The 18294-nt window shown below is 38.9% G+C and overlaps 1 protein-coding gene across 9 annotated transcripts in view; it reads right to left on the bottom strand.

Moving 5' to 3' along the window:
• Window positions 1-3754: 3754 nt before the first annotated feature.
• synj1.L (synaptojanin 1 L homeolog) overlaps window positions 3755-18294 on the bottom strand; it is a 75889-nt gene continuing 61349 nt past the window's right edge. For 3 of the 9 annotated variants that reach the window (XM_041581567.1, XM_018245935.2, XM_041581568.1), the window contains 7 exons: window positions 16782-16916; window positions 14817-14855; window positions 12734-12775; window positions 10701-10765; window positions 10020-10131; window positions 8058-8287; window positions 3755-4866 (listed from right to left, as the gene is read on the bottom strand). In XM_041581567.1, the coding sequence (XP_041437501.1) occupies window positions 4090-4866; window positions 8058-8287; window positions 10020-10131; window positions 10701-10765; window positions 12734-12775; window positions 14817-14855; window positions 16782-16916 (1400 nt within the window). In that variant the 3' untranslated portion in view covers window positions 3755-4089. Of the gene's footprint in view, window positions 4867-7283; window positions 7563-8057; window positions 8288-10019; window positions 10132-10700; window positions 10766-12733; window positions 12776-14816; window positions 14856-16781; window positions 16917-18294 lie in introns of those variants that run through there. The other 6 variants (XM_041581574.1, XM_041581571.1, XM_041581572.1 and 3 more) reach the window with 6 other exon arrangements.

The following is an 18294-nucleotide window of genomic DNA, read 5'->3' as shown; positions in this document are numbered from 1 at the left end:
TGTTCACCTTTAAGTTAACCCTTATTATGATATTAAGAAATAATGTGCAATTTAATTGTTTTTTTATTATTTAGCTTTTACTCCAGCAGGTCTCCAGTTTGCAATTTTAGTAAACTGATTGTTAGGGCCCAAATTCCCCTAGCAACCATGCATTGATTTGAATAAGAGACTGGAATATGAATAGGAGACGCCTGAATAGTAAGAGTTGTAATAAAAAGCAGCAATACATTTGTAGCCTTACAGAGCCTTTGTTTTTTTTTTTGTTAGACCCCCATTTGAAAGCTGAAAAGAGTCAGAAGAAGACAAATCATTTAAAAACAATGAAAAAATAAATAAAGACAACCAGTTGCTTAGAAGTGGCCATTCAATAACATACTAGAGGTTAACTTAAAGGTGAACCATCCTTTTAAAAGGGGCCGAATGAAAGGTGAGCATCATGGAATAGGGCTGCTGTGCATTTCTCAAGCTTTATGCTTTTTAAATAACAGTCCGTATTCAAACCCCCACTTATTTTCTAGGTTCTTCTGGTACAGAGGAGAAGGAACCTGAAAGGTAAGCAGAGCATGAACAGCGGCTGCTCGGGGGAAGCATACACCCTCCCTATATCAGAATACTGATAAAACAAGGGCATTTAAGATTTTAAGATGCCCTTTAAAAGACAGTTATGTTGGTATAGGTCTATGGGGGCACAGAATATTGCTTCTCTAAGGGATGTACCGAATCCAGGATTCGGTCATGATTCTGCCTTTTTCAGCAGGATTCAGCCGAACAGAATCAGAATCCTAATTTGCATATGCAAATTAGGGGGAGGGTAATCAAGTGACTTTTTGTCACAAAACAAGGAAGTAAAAAATGTTTTCCCCTTCCCAACTCTATTTTGAATATGCAAATTAGGATTTTGGTTCGGTATTCGGCCGAATCTTTCGCGAAGGATTCGGCCAAATCTAAAATAGTGGATTCTGTACATCCCTGCTGTAGAATGCCTATCTGTAGGAATACAAAGTTATGTGCACACAGTTGAGTAAAAAGACAAAATTAAAGGCATGATAAAACCGACATAAATGGGGCAACTTTTACCGGGAACCCCTGAATAACCCTGATCAATATGCAGCCTTTCCACAAACATATGGCTGAGCACAAAGGAATATCGTGATACTTGATTAAAAGCCAACGGATAACCAATAAGTCCGCCATGTACTTATATCAGACACTAAGAGAAATAATATACTCCAGGTACGGACACAGTTTTATACATTAAAATCAGCTTGCCTAGAATAAACAATTTTCTATAAAATGTTCAACAAAATAGAAGCACAATATAAAATACATCACGTCCCTTTATCGTGTTGGAATAAATTATTTTATCTACTCGAAGCCACTTAAAAATCTAGTAAATATTTTTTACATGCTATTTTTAGCAATAGCATTAACGGATACACTTAATAATAGAATTATCCTAGGCTAATTATTGTGAGTGCTGATGTTCGGGGGCAGAATTTCTTGCAATAAGCTATTACTCTCTAGGGCAGTGATGGGAAACCTGGAAACCAAATCAGGATGAATTGCAGATGAATCCGGTTGCCCATCTGTACTCTACACAAGTCCTGTATATACTGCATGCTTACATGTATAACTGAGCAAAAAGGAAATGACCTATCTTCTACAGGAACAGTCTTTGCCTTTCCAAATTACATAAATAATGAATCTGAAGGGCCTTGCTTCTATAAAGTGGAATAATTTTAAATAATTTGCATGCACATAAATCTATGTACATTGAACTGCATTGAACTACATTATTAGCCTTACTATGCAGCCCCCCTTACAGGCCGAGGGTCCCCTTGGTTCCTAATAAGGATAGAGGGTGACATTGCTTTATCTACCATTCAGCCATAGGTCTAACAATATATAGAACAGCAAATAAGGGTTCACACACACTATCTGAACTTCATCTTAAAAAGTATCTAGAAAAGCAGAGACATTTTTCTCAAATCTCACCATAAAGGAGAAGGAAAGGCTAAAACTAAGTAAGCTTTTTCAGAAAATTCTATATAAATACACCAGTAAACCCTAATGCTGCTCTGAGTCCTCTGTCAACAGAAACACAGCACAGCATTTCTTTCCTTTTATTGTGTACTCATGGGCTTCTGTATCAGACTTCCTGTTTTCAGCTTAAACCTCCAGGGCTAGGGCTTGAGCATGCTCAGTTTGCTCCTCTCTTCCTCCTGTAATCTGAGCCCAGAGGTATGAGTGAGCAGAGAGAAACTCAGGGAGGTGATGTCACACTATGGCAGCTGCTATCCTAAACAAACAGAGAGAGTTTCTAGAGCGGTTACTCAGGGATGGTAAAGCATTTGTAGAATAAATATAGTCTTATAGCTTGCACTATTGTGGCTAATCTATTGGCAATAAACTGCTTTGGTAGCTTTCCTTCTCCTTTAACTGGCCTTTAAGCTGAGCTCCTCCAGTAGTACTGAAGGCTTTCCCTGTTAGGGAGCCACTAGTCTACACTGACACTTGTGTGCCTTTCTCCATAGGGAGGTAATTTATTACCGTGTGAAATTAACCTTAAATGGGGTCAATATAATAGAGCTTTTGCAATCAGTAACGGAGCAATAGACGTGTACCTGTAACAGGAGATGACAAATAAAAGTGCCGTAAGATAGTTGAAAACACAGCACCTGCCCACTTTCCCTAACCATCCCTTGTGGTTTGAATAGACTGTATATTTACCTGTAGAATTTAATATCCTAACACTCGCTTACATTTTCATTAAATATTCTAGTCATTGTGGAGATGGTGGGAGTTATATACCAGTAATGGCTAGGATAGTGAGAGGCTGCAGCTTTGCAGACTGGACATCCCTGATTGTATATATATATTTATGAAATATATCTAAAGATGGTGCAAACGTGCTCTGTTGTGTGTTTCTACCTATACTTTTCCCCCTAAAGGTGCTGAGGTTTCAGGGGCATATTGCCCTCTTTGCCCTACCCTGCTATTTGTTTTGGCTTTCCATGAGTTGGTAGGATTTATATAATAAATTCTAAATGTCAAATAGCGTTATTGAGCCGACATGAAACATTAATTTAGGCATAGGACACACAGAGCAATTGTCACGTGACTTGCTCACTGCTTCGAGGCCTAACAATGCAGAGCCTCAAATCACCTCCCATTGGGGGTCATTTATAAAGTTTGCGCATCGCATATTTATTCTCAAATGGTTGTATTGCCCATATTTTTTTTCCTAAACGCTAAAAAATTGCACTGCTGTGCCCGTCTTTCCAGTTTTTGCGAATTCGCATTGAGAATACATTTTTGCAAATCGCTCGCAAATGAGATGTGTGTTTGCGCGAGTGCGCCCACAGTGCGAGCCTGTTGTGCATGTAAATAGCGTTGACAGGAACTTAAATTCGCTATTTCCATAACTGTTTTGCGAATATTTTCCAAAGTTGTGGCGTAATTCAGTTTTTTCGATTTTTGACATATTTAAAAAGCTTTTATAGACATTTGAATTGTGAAAAAAATTGCAATTCTGTTTGCACCACACTTATTCAGCTTTATAAATATAACCATGTGCAAAGCAAATATATTCACTTTGCGAACCTATCCTAGCACGAAGTTTATAAATGAGCCCCACTCTGTTTAAATGGGTATAGTGTAAATGCTATAGAACTGGAGAGGACATAACAGCCACGATGCCTGAGAATAACCCAGTTTGCCTTAGGCCCTATATTCATATCCAAAGACTGTAAAATGGTTTGAGAATGTCAATTATTCTGTTATACTGAGCGATTAACCGGTTACTTGAACCATCGTATGGCTTAGAACGCTGGTTATGAAGCACAGGCATTGCAATGAGTTGTCTTTCAAAGGATTAATTGGTAGAGTAGCAGTGTTCGTTTCTGCATAAATACATTGGGGGGGAAAAAAACACACTTTACTGTAAAGTCCAACATCAATGTACATGGAGAGCATGACATATTGAAATGTAAGCAAGATATACACAAGTATACAATAGTGGTTTTTTAGTTCACATAAAAATAACTATGGATTTAACAAAGAAATAATTTTATTGCAAACAGCAACACATTACCGATCTGTAAACTCCAGTATTGGCGAGTTGTTTGGTGGGAATTTGGTGGATGGCTGTTCAAGTTTTGTTCGAGGTGGAACACGTGGTACAGCGGGGGGCTTCCTTAGCGGCAACGTATGGGAGGAAGCAGTGGAGGTGGAACTCCAGTCATTACTAGACCCCAACTGGAGCAGATCGTTTTCCGAACTAACATGCTCCATCACCAAACCATTGCCAGACGGCTTGTTCATTTTGGCTGCGAAGTGATCGTCATCAAAGGTCATCCAACCTTTCTGACTGGCGCCCGTAACCGAGTACGACTTGTTTGGTAGTGAAAGGCTTTTTTCAATAGGACCCAGTGTAAAGGTTGGTTTGCTGTGCAGAAGTTCCGGTTCACTGGTAGAACTAAACTGATCTAAAGTTCTTGTTTGAAGGGACTGTGGATTATCTGCGGGTATTTCTGGGATGGCAAAAGGATTACCAGCATTAGATCTCTCTGTGAATGGGTTGGTCGGGCTGATGGTGTTGACCCTGTTTACAAAAGGGTTTGGTGAAATGCGAGTGCTGTCTTGGAGTCCTGTACGAGCTGGGATGGGAGGCAATGTAGCCATGCAATTTACGCCACTCAAATTATTTTGCAGAGCAGAAGGCAACTTAAATGACTCCTTTTGGCTTGAGGAGGATACGAGAACCGGAGCCTGAAGCTTTGAATTTGGAAGGTGATCAAATGAAAAGTCCACAAAAGCATCATTGTCGAACTGGCTTTTAAAGCCAATCACTCCGTCTGCTGGAAGCTGCAATATAAGGGGGGAAGCATTAATATTAGAATTTTTTTTTTTTTTATAATTAACTTTTTTTTCTATCCTCTTTCAACAATAATAGACATGAAGACTTTTCCCATGAAAATCCATTCTGTGCTCCTTCAAAGCTGCAGTTTTCAAGGGAAACTAAAGCTAAAACAGAAGTTGCTCCTTCATTGACAGTATTTTCTGATTTCACAAAACTACACGGAAATGACATTTGGAAGAAACATTTTGTATAGAAGCCTTTCTATTCTGCAGTATAGCTCCCTTGGCTGAGGCAAAAGAAAGTCCAATTTAAAAGCCAGTGCTACAAAACATAGCTCTAAGGGAAATGAAGCTGATAAACCACACAGACAATATCCAAACCTGGAGTCTCCTATTATGTAGTCCAATTAATAAGCTGCAGGCAAAAGTGCTCCTCTGCTTCCACTGCTCTCCAATACAAAATCATGTCTGTGTGATTTAAATGGACTATGGAAAACCTATGGGGAACTGTGGGAAAATGAACAAAGCACGATGGATACGTTGAGTATGATTTGTAGCACGGCCTGTTGTGCATAGGAGCAGTTCGTATTTTTGCTTTAATTTTCCCAGTCGCGGGTTATATGATGACGTATTAGTTGTTAATTGAATGCTTTCAGATCACTGGAGCAATATGTCATGCAATATCATGCAAGTAACGGAATGAAATATGAAGTTAGTAATGTCTGGCTGCCTAATTGTTTTTTCAAATTAAGACCATGTTAGTGTGAATGCAGCTGCAGCTGAGAGACAACCTAACAATATATTAAAGCACCTCTACTGAGGCAGCCACACAGACCAACATTCACTGCCTGATGTAGCTTTGCCCATGGATTTATTAAAGGAGAAGTAAAGGCTAAAATTAAGTAAGCTATCAGAAAGGTCTATATAAATACACCAGTAAACCCTCAAAGTAATGCTGCTCTGAGTCCTCTGTCAAAAGAAACACCACATTTCTTTCCTTCTATTGTGTACACATGGTTTTCTGTATCAGACTTCCTTATTTCTGCTTAAAGGAGAATTCAATATGTAACTAAAAAAAACCCCTACCCTACGTAGACCCCCCTCCCTCCTCTCCCCCAGCCTAGCTGCCCCCCAGGCAAATGCCCCTAACTTCTTACTTACCCCTCGGTGCAGATTCAGGGATTGCAGTTCACCGCAGACATCTTCCGGGTCTTCGGTAATCTGAGATGGAGACCGGTGAAGCAGCAATTTCCCGGTTTGCAGCAACTGCACATGCGGCGAAATGGATGGAAATTGCCGAAGCGCCGGAAGAAGAAAACGAAGACCAGGAAGATGGCTGCGGTGAGCTGTGATCCCTGAATCTGTACAGAGAGGTAAGTAAAAAGTTAAGGGCATTTTCCCGGGGGCAGAGGGTCTGCGTAGGGTAGGGTTTTTTTTTAGTTACGGGTTGAATTCTCCTTTAAAGGAGAACTAAACCCTCAAACTAATACAAATCCTAGCCAATGCTCTGCGGCCTACAACAGTTGAAGTGGGCTGCCATGCTAAGGCACACAGCTTGCCCATTATGTACGTGTGTGATGTTTAATCAGGGTGGAGAAGTTGACTGATCATACGTCATAGAATGAGTGAGACAGAGCATTGGGGAGTATGGATGCCTGCTCATGGAGCTCCCTGCTGTTGTGGGGGCAGAGCACCTCCTTTTCTTAAAACAAATACTCTGTTAGCTCACACCTCCGCTGGGATAAACAATTTTTATGTTATAGCTGCCCTTGACGTGTAATTTCCAAAACCAAAACGACAGAATGTTCACTGCTCATGCTCAGAGCTAAAAGTTACCGATATGTAACATGAATTGATTAAAAGGTGGTTCATCTTTCAGTTAACTTTTAGTATGTTATAGAATGGCTAATTCTAAGCAACTTTTCAGTTGATCTTCATTATTTATTTTGTGTAGTATTTGAATTATTTTCCTTCTTCTTCTGACTCTTTCAAGCTTTGAAATGGAGGTCACTGACCCCATCTAAAAAACAAATGCTCTGCAATGCTACACATTTAATGTTATTACTACTTTTTACTACTCATCTTTCAATTCAGGACCTTTCCTATTAATATTCTAGTCTCTTATTCATACCAATGCATGGTTTCTGGAGTCATTTGGACCCTAGCAACCAGATTTCTGAAATAGAAAAAGTGGAGAGCTGCTGAATAAAAAGCTAAATAACTCAAAAAACACACAATAAAAAAATGAAAACTGTCTCAGAATATCACTCTCTACATCATACTAAAAGTTAATATAAAGGTGAACAATGCCTTTAAATAACGGATTTCCAGGAAATGCTATAATATTTTATAAGTAATCTGCTTTTTAGATAATGTATTCCAAAACTTGTTTGTAGGGGAACAAATAGACAAAAGAAACTGGATTGGTAGGGATTTTTTTTAAAGTCACAATCACATTTGCGGATTCATATAAAGGGAGTATCTTCCTTTTTCCTGACAGTGACTGTCCACCATACTTATCATGATATAAGCTGCAGATGCAAGGAAAAAATGGGTACAACATAATAAACGTGGTCATTTTCAGAGGCATGACAAACACCGAGATTTGATAGGAGTCGATCAGTAATGGAACTATCTAGGGTGAATGGCACAACATTATGGGTAAATTAGTCAGGTACCTGTTACCCTGATGGTTGCTCCTGCTTGTGATAAAAAGACAGATATTAAAAGAATACAATTAGGAGAACAAGATCCAGATTTAACATGCAGAATACGTTTTCTACACAACTATTTGAAAAAACTACTTAAAAAGAATAAAAAGAAGAAAGTGCCAAAGGCAGCCTATCCCTCCCATGGCCAATATGTGATGCAGTGTTTCCGGTGCAGTTAGTGGTTAAAAAATGCCACATATCCATGCTAAACATTGTAATTTTGGAACATTACTTTTTAATATTTTTTTCCTATGTATATATGAACTTTATATACACGGGCAACAGAATGATTTAACTGCCCGCACAAATTTTACAAAAAATTCAAGTAGAATATCTGAAGAATTAAAGTCAAATTAAACATCATGTGGTCTTTCTTTGGATATTTTACTATAGAAATAGCTGTACTGATGATTGCAAATTTGAAATAGTATTCAGTGTGTATGAATTCCCTTGATTTACCATGTACCTTGAAGCAGAGACACTTACCTGCTGAGAAGCATTTTGGTCAGAGGGCAGGTTCTGGGAGGAGCGGCTCCTTGGAGGAGGCAGTGGAGGAGGATCAAGGTTTTGTTGTAAGGGTGAAGTCTGAGATGTGGTCTGTACTGCTGTAGGTAGAATAGGTTCAGGCAGTTTTTGGCAGGGTGGTTGGGAATTTGGACTGGACTGAAGAGGAGCTGCAGGTTGAGGCTTCAAGGGCTCAGGAAGTAACAAACCACCTAAAAGGGCACAAATATAATTCAATTCATGTGTAACTTCTTATAGGCGTACTTTATTATCGCATTAGTGCATACAATTTGGGTCATAATTCAGTTAAGATACTCTGTGTTCTAACTAAGCGGCCCCCCAACATTTTTGGCCCCAGGGACCGGGTTCAAGAAAATTTTTCCAAGGACCAGGTGCGGGTTTAGGGATGGATGACGTCATATGAGTGGCGCTGCGTCACATTGGGGACTGGGATCACAGGTAATTGCGAGTTTAGCCAGGGGTTTCAGCTGCTAGCGAGTGCCGTATTTGGTTAAAAATTAGTACAGGACAGGTATGGGACTGGTTATCCAGAATGCTTGGTACCTGGGGTTTCCCGGATAACTGAACTCTCTTTCATTTGAATCTTCATACGGTAAAGGTGGCCATACACGGGCCTATAAAAGCTACAGACAGACCGAGTCGGCAGCTTATTGGCCCGTGTATTGGGCCCTCCGACGGGCTTCCCCGATCCATATCTGGCCGAAAGTCAGGCAGATGCTGATCGGACACGGCTGCATCTGCTCGTTGATGAGGTCCCTCGATCGGACCGCCTGTTACCCTTCGTTATGATACGATCGTATCAGCCCGATATCGCTCACCTCAAGGTGGGCATATCGGGGAGAGATCCGCTCATTTGGCGACATCGCCAAACTAGCGGATTTCTCCGTGTATGGCCACCTTAAGTCTACTAGAAAATCGCCTACACATTAAATAAACCCAATAGGCTGGTTTTGCTTGCCATAAAGATTAATTATATCATAGTTTGGATCAAGTACAAGCTACTGTTTTATTATTACAGATAAAAAAAGGAAATCATTTTAAAAAATCTGTATTATTTGGATAAAATGGACTCTATGGGAGACAACCTTCCCAGAATTAGGAGCTTTCTGGATAACAGATCCCATACCTGTACTGAATAAAGCAATCTTAGGCAATGCAATCCCTTTAAATCTATATTTTTCTTTCACTAAGGCACTGGTATTTATGCCAGTGGAGAAAAACATGTGACATAGGCCTAACATACAACATGATTTTTCCCCCATGATACCCCAAAAAAACTGTGAACAATATAAAATGAAAATGAACTCACCAAAACCTGTTCATAATGCCATAATGCTCACTGCATCTGCCCATTGTTAAAAGTGAGGCCAAGTGCACACCAAAACCACACAGCTTATCAGAATATATTTATATCTGTGTTTCAGCACCCAACTAGATAATACGGCACATATTTCTATTTTATCTAACCCTCAACAATTACACTCAAATCTTACATGCCTGCAAATCAATAAGATCTAAATGTGCCCAAAGTTGCCCACAGGAGTCAGCCCAGGCAAGTAGTCAAGAGATAGGCATATGTCACCTAAAAAAAGAGTCAAGGGTGTAACCTTGTTCCACACCTACTGAAACCGAATTAGTGATTGTTGCATCTGGGAAAATCTTTTTGATAGGTTGATTTGTTAATTGATGTATTGTTTTGATTGGTGGACATTTGTTTAAATAGTTGAGGCATGGCTCTGTCAAGATAGCCTATGATTAAGTGTTTGTAAAACGAAACGTGTAAGGCTGTGGACACAATAAACTCTTTTTCACTTTGAACTAATTGCCTGGTGGAAGATTGCCTTCATTGAGTGCCTGCTACAAAGGATTTTCAGTCAAGAGCAATGTGTAGGTGTAAAATAAGATGTTAAAATTGTACAATACCTCTTGCAGGTTCATTGGGCTTGTTACTTGCTACTTCAGGGGTCGATCGAACTGGAACTGGCCGAACAAGGCTTTGTGGAGCACTGATAACACCAGCACGTGGAGGAATAGTCTGGTAATATACAAAATCAAGTTTCAACATTAACTAGAGCAACACCACAAGACTTTGCTTTTCTCATAAATATAATTTTCTACTCTCAAGTCAGCCGAAATTACAGCAGGTGGCAGTGTTGTTTCAAATTCATTACACAGTCTAAAAAAAACAAATAAATTAAATCGCAGAAATTCTCAGAACTTTGAGTAATTATACATTAATTTAGTTCTTTCAAGACTTTACACTTCCTTTAAATTTACTATTTCTCGTTTCCATAGAAACAGGATGAATAGTTTATTTTCTGCCAATAAACAAATCCTTATTTACACCCATAAGTTTTATTTTATAAAAAAAAAATCGTTTTTTTTTTTAAATTTTCTTTTAAAACTGCTCTATATTATAAAACATTACACTCAACATTGGACAGGCCCACCAGGACACTACACTCTGGGTCCCTGTGGCAAATATGTGTGCAGTGGACAGGAAGGTGCCAATCGGTGGGACCTTGGGGTTTCCAGTCCGAAGTCTGGCACAAATGTGAACTTTATTTTGAATGATAGTGTCCCTTTACATAATGTCATACTCACAGGTCTAACTGAGTTCAATGGGGCATTTGCTGGGGGTCCCATCTGTGAAGGAGTCTGGCCTCTTACTGGAAGGAAGAGACAATGACAGTTGCTAATCTGGTAGACATACTGTAGTGCACCATGTATTACTGAAAGTAAAATCTTCCTTGCTCTTTTGACAGTTGTGTGCGAAAACTCTATACAAGAACTTTTTCCAGTCTGGTTGGGGGTATTAATATAAGCTTTTCATACTGCCTTTATTTTAAAGGAATAAGAAACAAATGCAATCAGAGGCCACAGATTAGTGGCTGTGGTAATTAGCAATGTACATAAGTTTGACAACCAGTAACTATAGAGGAATCAGAGGTCGGCTTCCTCGTAGTATTAAAATCCCCACCGCTCTTCTCCATTAAACTGAATCGCTTGTGCAGCCTCGCAAGCATGCAGTGGGGGATTGGAGGCACGACCAGCAGAACCAGGAGAGGTATTGTGCACCGGCCCCCTACAGATTTTTTTTCAGCGGGGTCTTGTTTTGCTATTGTTGAACCATCAAACGCTACAAAAATAGGGGAACCACTTAACTTTAAAGGGGAACTCCACACAAACATAACTCTTTGAAAAGTAAACATAATTTTAAGCAACTTTGCAATATACATCAGTTAAAAAATATGCTGACTTTTCATGATTTTTAATGGTTTCTGATAGTTCCCTAAGCCTAGCCCCCTGTTCTCCTGCTGATCTGTCTGACTACTTTACTAAGTTGGCTGACTACTGCTACTTTGTATCAGCAGCCATCTGTCCTCAGCCTGCATCCTCCACACCCCACAATTCCCTGCACACGTGATTTCAATAAGGAAAGGGACATTGCAGTGCAATGCATTGTGGGTTATGTAGTTCCTGCATGCTGTCTGTAAACTGTGGAGAATTTGTAACATCAGTGTTTAGTCCCTCCTTCCCTGCCAGGATTTTATATGATGCAGAAAGAGAGGAAACATTAAACAGCTGAAATTTAGCATAGAAAATGGCATTTATTCATACTTTTGGAAGAAACAGGTAACTGTGTTATGTGGGCCTCTTTATCAAATTTTGGTTTTGGAAGCCGGAGTTCCCCTTTAATTTCACTATCACAAATGTCACAACATGTCTGGCATGCCCTCTTTTATCAGGTAAGAGGAAATATCACATGGTCAGTGTTGTTTCTCCAGTGCCACCATCGTTGCTGCTGTCAGTTGGTCACTTTGAAAATATTTATTTTTGGGCATAAAAACCATCCAGTAAAATATCTATAGAAAAGAGGTTTGCATGATATAGGGACATTCTACTAGATCACTTTTCCTATAGTTAGTTATTAGTTTGCTGCTGCATTGCATTTGGTCAATTCATAGAGATGCACTGAATCCAGGATTCGATTCAGGAATTGGGTGATTTCGAGGGCTATTTCTCATTATTGGAACTTGGTGGATAAGTTGTTACACTCAAGGGAGGCACTGCTACAAGTATAAATTGTCCAAAGGACACTGTTCCAATACCATGAAAGTGCAATTAAACTGTAATGAATGTAATGGAAACCACAGGCCATTCCAAGGTGATTGAACGAGTCATGCAGAGTCACTGTGAACATATTCACTATAAAATGCATTCATTTGGACAAGTAACAGTGAAACTTGCTGCTTTATGTGTGGGTTTCCTAATTACTGTCACTAATTTCAACAGACGGAGTTGCGCAGCCTGAGTTTGAACACACGCCTATTTCTATATATCTTTACAGAATTCATTTTGGCCAATGGCACAGAAGTACATACGGATTTTGAGATGGGAGAGAATCGGTCACTATTACAATATGTTTTCCATAGACTTTGCTTGCGAACAGTTCCAGCTGGTTTGTTTAATTCGTAAAGTGTGTGTTAGAACAAATTAAGGAAAATCGGCAAGGCCTACTGTATGAGGCTAAACAAGCATAACTGTTAATAACGGGTTAACAAGCAATTAGTTTTATTAGAAAATGTAATGGGAATACTCATGCACAGAGACACTACAACTTGCAGTCAATTTACCTTCGACATCTCTCCGAGCTACTCCTGGGCTTGGAGGAGCTCCTGAGAAAAGAGATAGAAAAGATTGCAAAAAAAGCAACGTAACAAGAAGAAAAAGCAGCAAGAACGAAGGAAACAAAACCGTGGGGAAACACCAACACAAAAGGTGCATGACACGTCTTCATTAATGCAGAAAAGAAGCCATATCCTTTAAAGGGCAATATACCTTCATTTACTCTCTGCTTGTAGTTTAATCCTTAATCCTAGGCTACCGTTACCTCTCCACCTTGATGTCTTCAAATGTACTTATCACATTCCACATACTTTCTATTGTGTTATAATCTCTTCAGAAGAAGCCAGAAGGATGCCTGGTTTAGCATTCCAGGATCTATTCCAGGATAGGAATACCATGGTATCAAGCATATTTCTGCAGGAAAACCTGCATGCAAAGTGGCCATTTAAAGGACCAGTAACATCAAATTTTTTTTTTTTTAATTTGTTTGTATACTACGAAAACGCCCCCACATATAACAAACTTTAAGATCTCAAAGTCTTTATTTAGTAATAACTCACTGAATCTCCGCTTGCGCTCCTCTTCAGAAAAGGCGACGATCCATCGTGCGGTGCTCAATTTCTCCTCCCTGGCTATAACCTATAAGGAAGGCAGGAGGAGAAATCGAGTGCCGAACGATGGATCACCTTTTCTGATGAGGAGCGCAAGCGGAGATTCGGTAAGTTATTTCTAAATAAAGACTTTGCAATTTTTAAGTTTAATATGTGTTGGTGTTTTTTTTTCGTAGTATACAAACAAATTTTTTTTTATGTTACTAATCCTTGCAGTGCAGTACATTGTAAATGAGAGAGAGTCTTTTGGCATGGTATGACATTTAAAAATCTTGTTTATGATTAAAGGGGTTGTTCGACTTCCAATACTTTTTTTCAGTTCAGTTGGTTTCAGATAGTTCACCAGAAATAAAAATAGTTTCCAATTACTTTCTATTTTTTATGTGTACAAGTGTAAAGTTTTATTTTTCACCTTCTAAAGCAGCTCTGGGATGGGGGGGGTCGCCGACCCTGTAAACTGTTCTAAATTGATACATTTAGTTGATACATTTCTTATCTTAGTCCCTGCTGAACAGAATCCCTGAGTTTCATTACAGGCAGCTGTTAGACTTGATACAATAGTTGCTAATACTCCAGAGATTCTGCTGAGAAATGGATCAACTAAATGCTGTAAAATTGTAACAGTTCAGAGTCTGCACCTGAATTACTGAGCTGCCAGACTCAAACACCAGAGACACAAACATTCAACTTTACACTTAGGGCAAGGCCAGACGTGGCGTTTTTAAAAAAGAACAGCCAGTCGTAAATACGCTACTGAAACCACATGCGACCGTCAACATGCGTTTTTCATCACATAGGATTCTTTTCCCAACATGCACTTTTCGTTGTTCTCATTGAATTTGGACTCCATATTTAAAATACGCTGCGTATTTACGTAAAGTGTGGTTTCAAACGTGCAGATCCCATAGAGTCTATTGATCTGGTAGTTTCTTGACGTATTGGCGTTTCTGCTAAAAAACACTAATACTGGCGTCCTGTGGTGGATTTCAGCTTGCAAGCGTCCCGTGTCAATTGCCATAGTGCGTTTTCCATTAGTTTCAGTGGTAGTGCAGTTTATGCGTATTTACTCCTGGCTGTTCTTTTTTAAAAACACAACATAAAAATGCCACAAAAACGCCACGTCTGGCCTTGCCCTTAGAAAAAAACAGTAAAAAAAAAAAAAAAAAAAAAAAAGGAAAGTAATTGAAAAAAAGTCTATTTCTGGGGAACAATCTGAAAATAATTGAACTGAAAAAAATGTTTGGAAGGTGAACAACCCCTTCAAATATAGGTAAAAAGTCTAAAACAAATGGGAGGGATAATTATTGCATCAAAAGTTACTGAACTGCACATAAACAGCAAACAAAGGCGAATGATCTGAAAACAGACCCTATTTCACACTTACCAACAACATACACACAAAGACAAGAGAGACTGGACTGCTAGTGGGACAGGACTTGTGTATATGGGTCATGGGTACAACACACACAACATTAATTACCTCCAACCTCCTTTCTAACTGGCGCAGGACTCCTAGCCCCTTATAATGCAAAAGCAAGGAAACAAAATGAAAGTATAGGCAATTGTCAAACAACAGGAAAAAAAAGAAACAAAAAACTTCCTAAACTGATTCTATATCCTGCACCCGAGATATGTATCGGTCAATCAGATTTCTAAAGATTTCTATATACCGACCTGTTTGCCTGACCTATATTTATAAATGTGCTTCACTATAAAGGTAAGGAAATCTTTTTTTAATTGTGATTTTATAGGGATGCACCGAATCCACTATTTTGGATTCTGCCGAACCCCCGAATCCTTCATGAAAGATTCGGCCGAACACCGAACCAAATCCGAATCCTAATTTGCATAAGCAAATTAGGGGTGGGAAGGGAAAACATTTTTTACTTCCTTGTTTTGTGACAAAAAAAATCACGCGATTTCCCTCCTCATCCCTAATTTGCATATGCAGATTAGGATTTGGTTCAGCTGGGCAAAAGGATATGGCCGAATATGAATCCTGCTGAAAAAGGCAGAATCCTGGCCGAATCCCGAACTGAATCCTTGATTCGGTGCATCCCTACATTTTAACTCGTCGCCCAAGTCTGCTTAACTGTAAATTCTGTCCATAAGGCAGCACACGATATATAGGTATGGGATTCGTTATCTGGAAACCTGTTATCTAGAAAGATCCGAATTATGGAAAGGCTGTCTCCCACAGACTCCATTTTATGCAAATAATCCAAATTCTTAAAAATGGTTTCCTTTTTCTGTGTAATAATTAAACAGCACCTTGTACTTGATCCCAACTAAGATATAATTAATCCTTATTGGAAGCAAAAACAGCCTATTGGGTTTATTTATTGTTTACACGATTTTCTGGTAGACGTAAAGTATGAAGATCCAAATTACAGAAAGATCCATTATCCAGAAAGCCAGAGGTCCCGAGCATTCTGGATAACAGGTCCCATACCGGTATTTCTTTTTCTTTTTAAAATACACACATTTATCAGTAGCAGTTTAGAGTCAAGGGAAAGCAAACAAGCACAAGCCTTTCCCGATTATAGCTTATGTCTAATAAGTATCTCAAAGCTACTGCACCCATCTTTCTCAGTCTGGCATTGTAAATGAAGCCACATTTAGGAAAGCTGTAATAATACAAGGAATATAAAGTCAGAGATTAAGCCAGCAAAAGGATAATGTGTTAAAATGAACAAACTGCAGGAAGTAATATATGTTTGTGAAAAAGCCAGCTAAAAGGATACCGACAAATTGGAGACAGGGGTACAGTGGGGGAGGTTTTTGTGCAAAAATTCAAATGCTACAAAAGAAATCTCTGCTGTAGGTAGTCACTTTAAAGGAGAAGGAAAGGTTTAAACTAAGTAAGCTTTATCAGAAAGGTCTATATAAAATACACCAGTAAACCCTCAAAGTAATTCTGCTGTGAGTCTATAGAAACACAGCATTTCTATCACATAGGCCTCTGTATCAGACTTCCTGTTTTCATCATAAACATCCAGGGCTTGCACATGCTCAGTTTGCTCCTCTCCCCCCCTCCTCCTTGCAGTAATCTGAGCCCAGAGTTATGAGTGAGCAGGGAGAGACTCAGACAGGAAGTGATGTCACAGCAAGCTAATATGGCAGCTGCTATCCTAATCAAACAGAGAGCTTCTAGAGCTGATTACTCAGGTATGATAAAGCATTCTGCAGAATAAATATAGTGTTATAGCTTGCAATATTGTGGCTAAACTATTGGCAATATACTGATTCAGTAGCTTTCCTTCTCCTTTAACAGCTTTCTAAATTATGAAAGCTGTAAAATTGTGTGTTCTTGTGTACACTATGATTTCCCCACGAATATGGAAAGCGGAAGACACTATAAATCAGATACTAATATCTCTACATACTTCCATTCTGTCCTCTGTAGCAGATGAGTAGTGCCCTAATAAAGAACAACTGTAATTACCAGATGGAGGAGGTGGGCGCTGTGGGGGTGCTGGTCGTGCAGGTGGCACTCCAGGGCGGGGAGGTGGTGGACGTTTTGGTTCTAGAGTTAATGATGAATTCTGTTGTACCACTGGCTGAAATTCCACTGGAGAAGCTGAAGACACAAAGGATATATGAACAAAGTAAACGAGGCATTAAAGAGGATCCAACTCTCTCAAGGTCAACATATTTATAAAAGAAGCTTCTCAAAAACCATTTTCATCTTATGGCTGGCATTATTTTCTTTAGTTTATACATAATGAGCGATGTAGGCTTTTGCCTAGGGGCAGCCTGAATGGTAATCCCCCGTCACTGGAGATTTACCCCCCCCAACCACAATAAAATGGATATAATAAATGGGGAACATTATGAGAATGGAGGAATTACTCTGTTATGTTTATGAGAAGCAAAAGGTGTTCAAAAAGATCTGGTCTACATGGGTAAAGTTTTTAGAATCGGACCAACATAAGTAGCCACAAATGGGCTAGGAATTTGTATAAATAAGAATAAATACTCATAAATGTCAGAACTGTTATGTAAGAATTTGATCGAACAGTAACAATAGGTAGGAATGTGACCGAGCCTTTTCTCGTATTTTCTTTTGTTTCCTTTTTCTCTTCTTTCACCTAGCTGTTCATATTTACATAATGTTTTGTCGTATTAACATGTATAATAAAGTTCTACCCACTTCCCCCTTCTAAAGTAACCAATCATTTAACCCAAGTGACTGTGGGAAGTCCAACAGGGACTCTATATGTTAAATATTAAGCTGTTTATAAGTCGTTAAACAAGAAAAGGCTTTTCTTGAATAGTCAAAGCTTGTAACTAAGACTATTTTCCCAAAAATTTGCTTTACGGGGAAAAAAAATAGATTTTCACGGTTTTTTTCCAATTTTTTCATCCGATTTTCACAAATTTCACGATTTTTTCAGAACTTTCACCCGAAAACTCAGAAAACTTCGGGGTATTGCATGAAACCCAGCGCACATCAAAAATCATTGGGACTACTCCCAACCTACGTGTCAAGGTTACTTATAGGCAACCTTGACACGTCTGAGATGCCAGATTTTCTGATTCTGACTTTTCCATCCTCAGGGTTTAATAAATTCCGAAAAATTCGTGATTTTTTAAAAGTCCGATTTTATATTAAAAAAAAAAAAAAAATCACAATTTTTTCGTGATTTTTGCATTCGGAGTTTAGTAAATAACCCCCTTAATCTGAGAGTGAATGAAGTATCAATATGAAACAGGCGGTACACTGAACATTTGGCTCGCCCCAATTCCTTACTGTATTACCCTCTCCATCTTTATTTGTCTCTCTTTTTTTATTTTTCTCTTGGATCAATTGTAAAATGTAAAGGTTTACTTATTTTCATGTATAAATAAAAAATAAAAAAAAAAAGCCATAATGAGCGATAATAAAGTCTATGGCAAGCCTGCCTAAGAAAATATGGCCAAATTTGAAAATAAATAAAAATAATGAAGTCCATGCA

The sequence above is a fragment of the Xenopus laevis genome, chromosome 2L, assembly GCF_017654675.1.
Source record: "Xenopus laevis strain J_2021 chromosome 2L, Xenopus_laevis_v10.1, whole genome shotgun sequence".
Taxonomy (NCBI): Eukaryota; Metazoa; Chordata; class Amphibia; order Anura; family Pipidae; genus Xenopus; species Xenopus laevis.
Note: the sequence above shows the minus strand (reverse complement) of the source record. Positions and strands in the feature narration are given on the sequence as shown.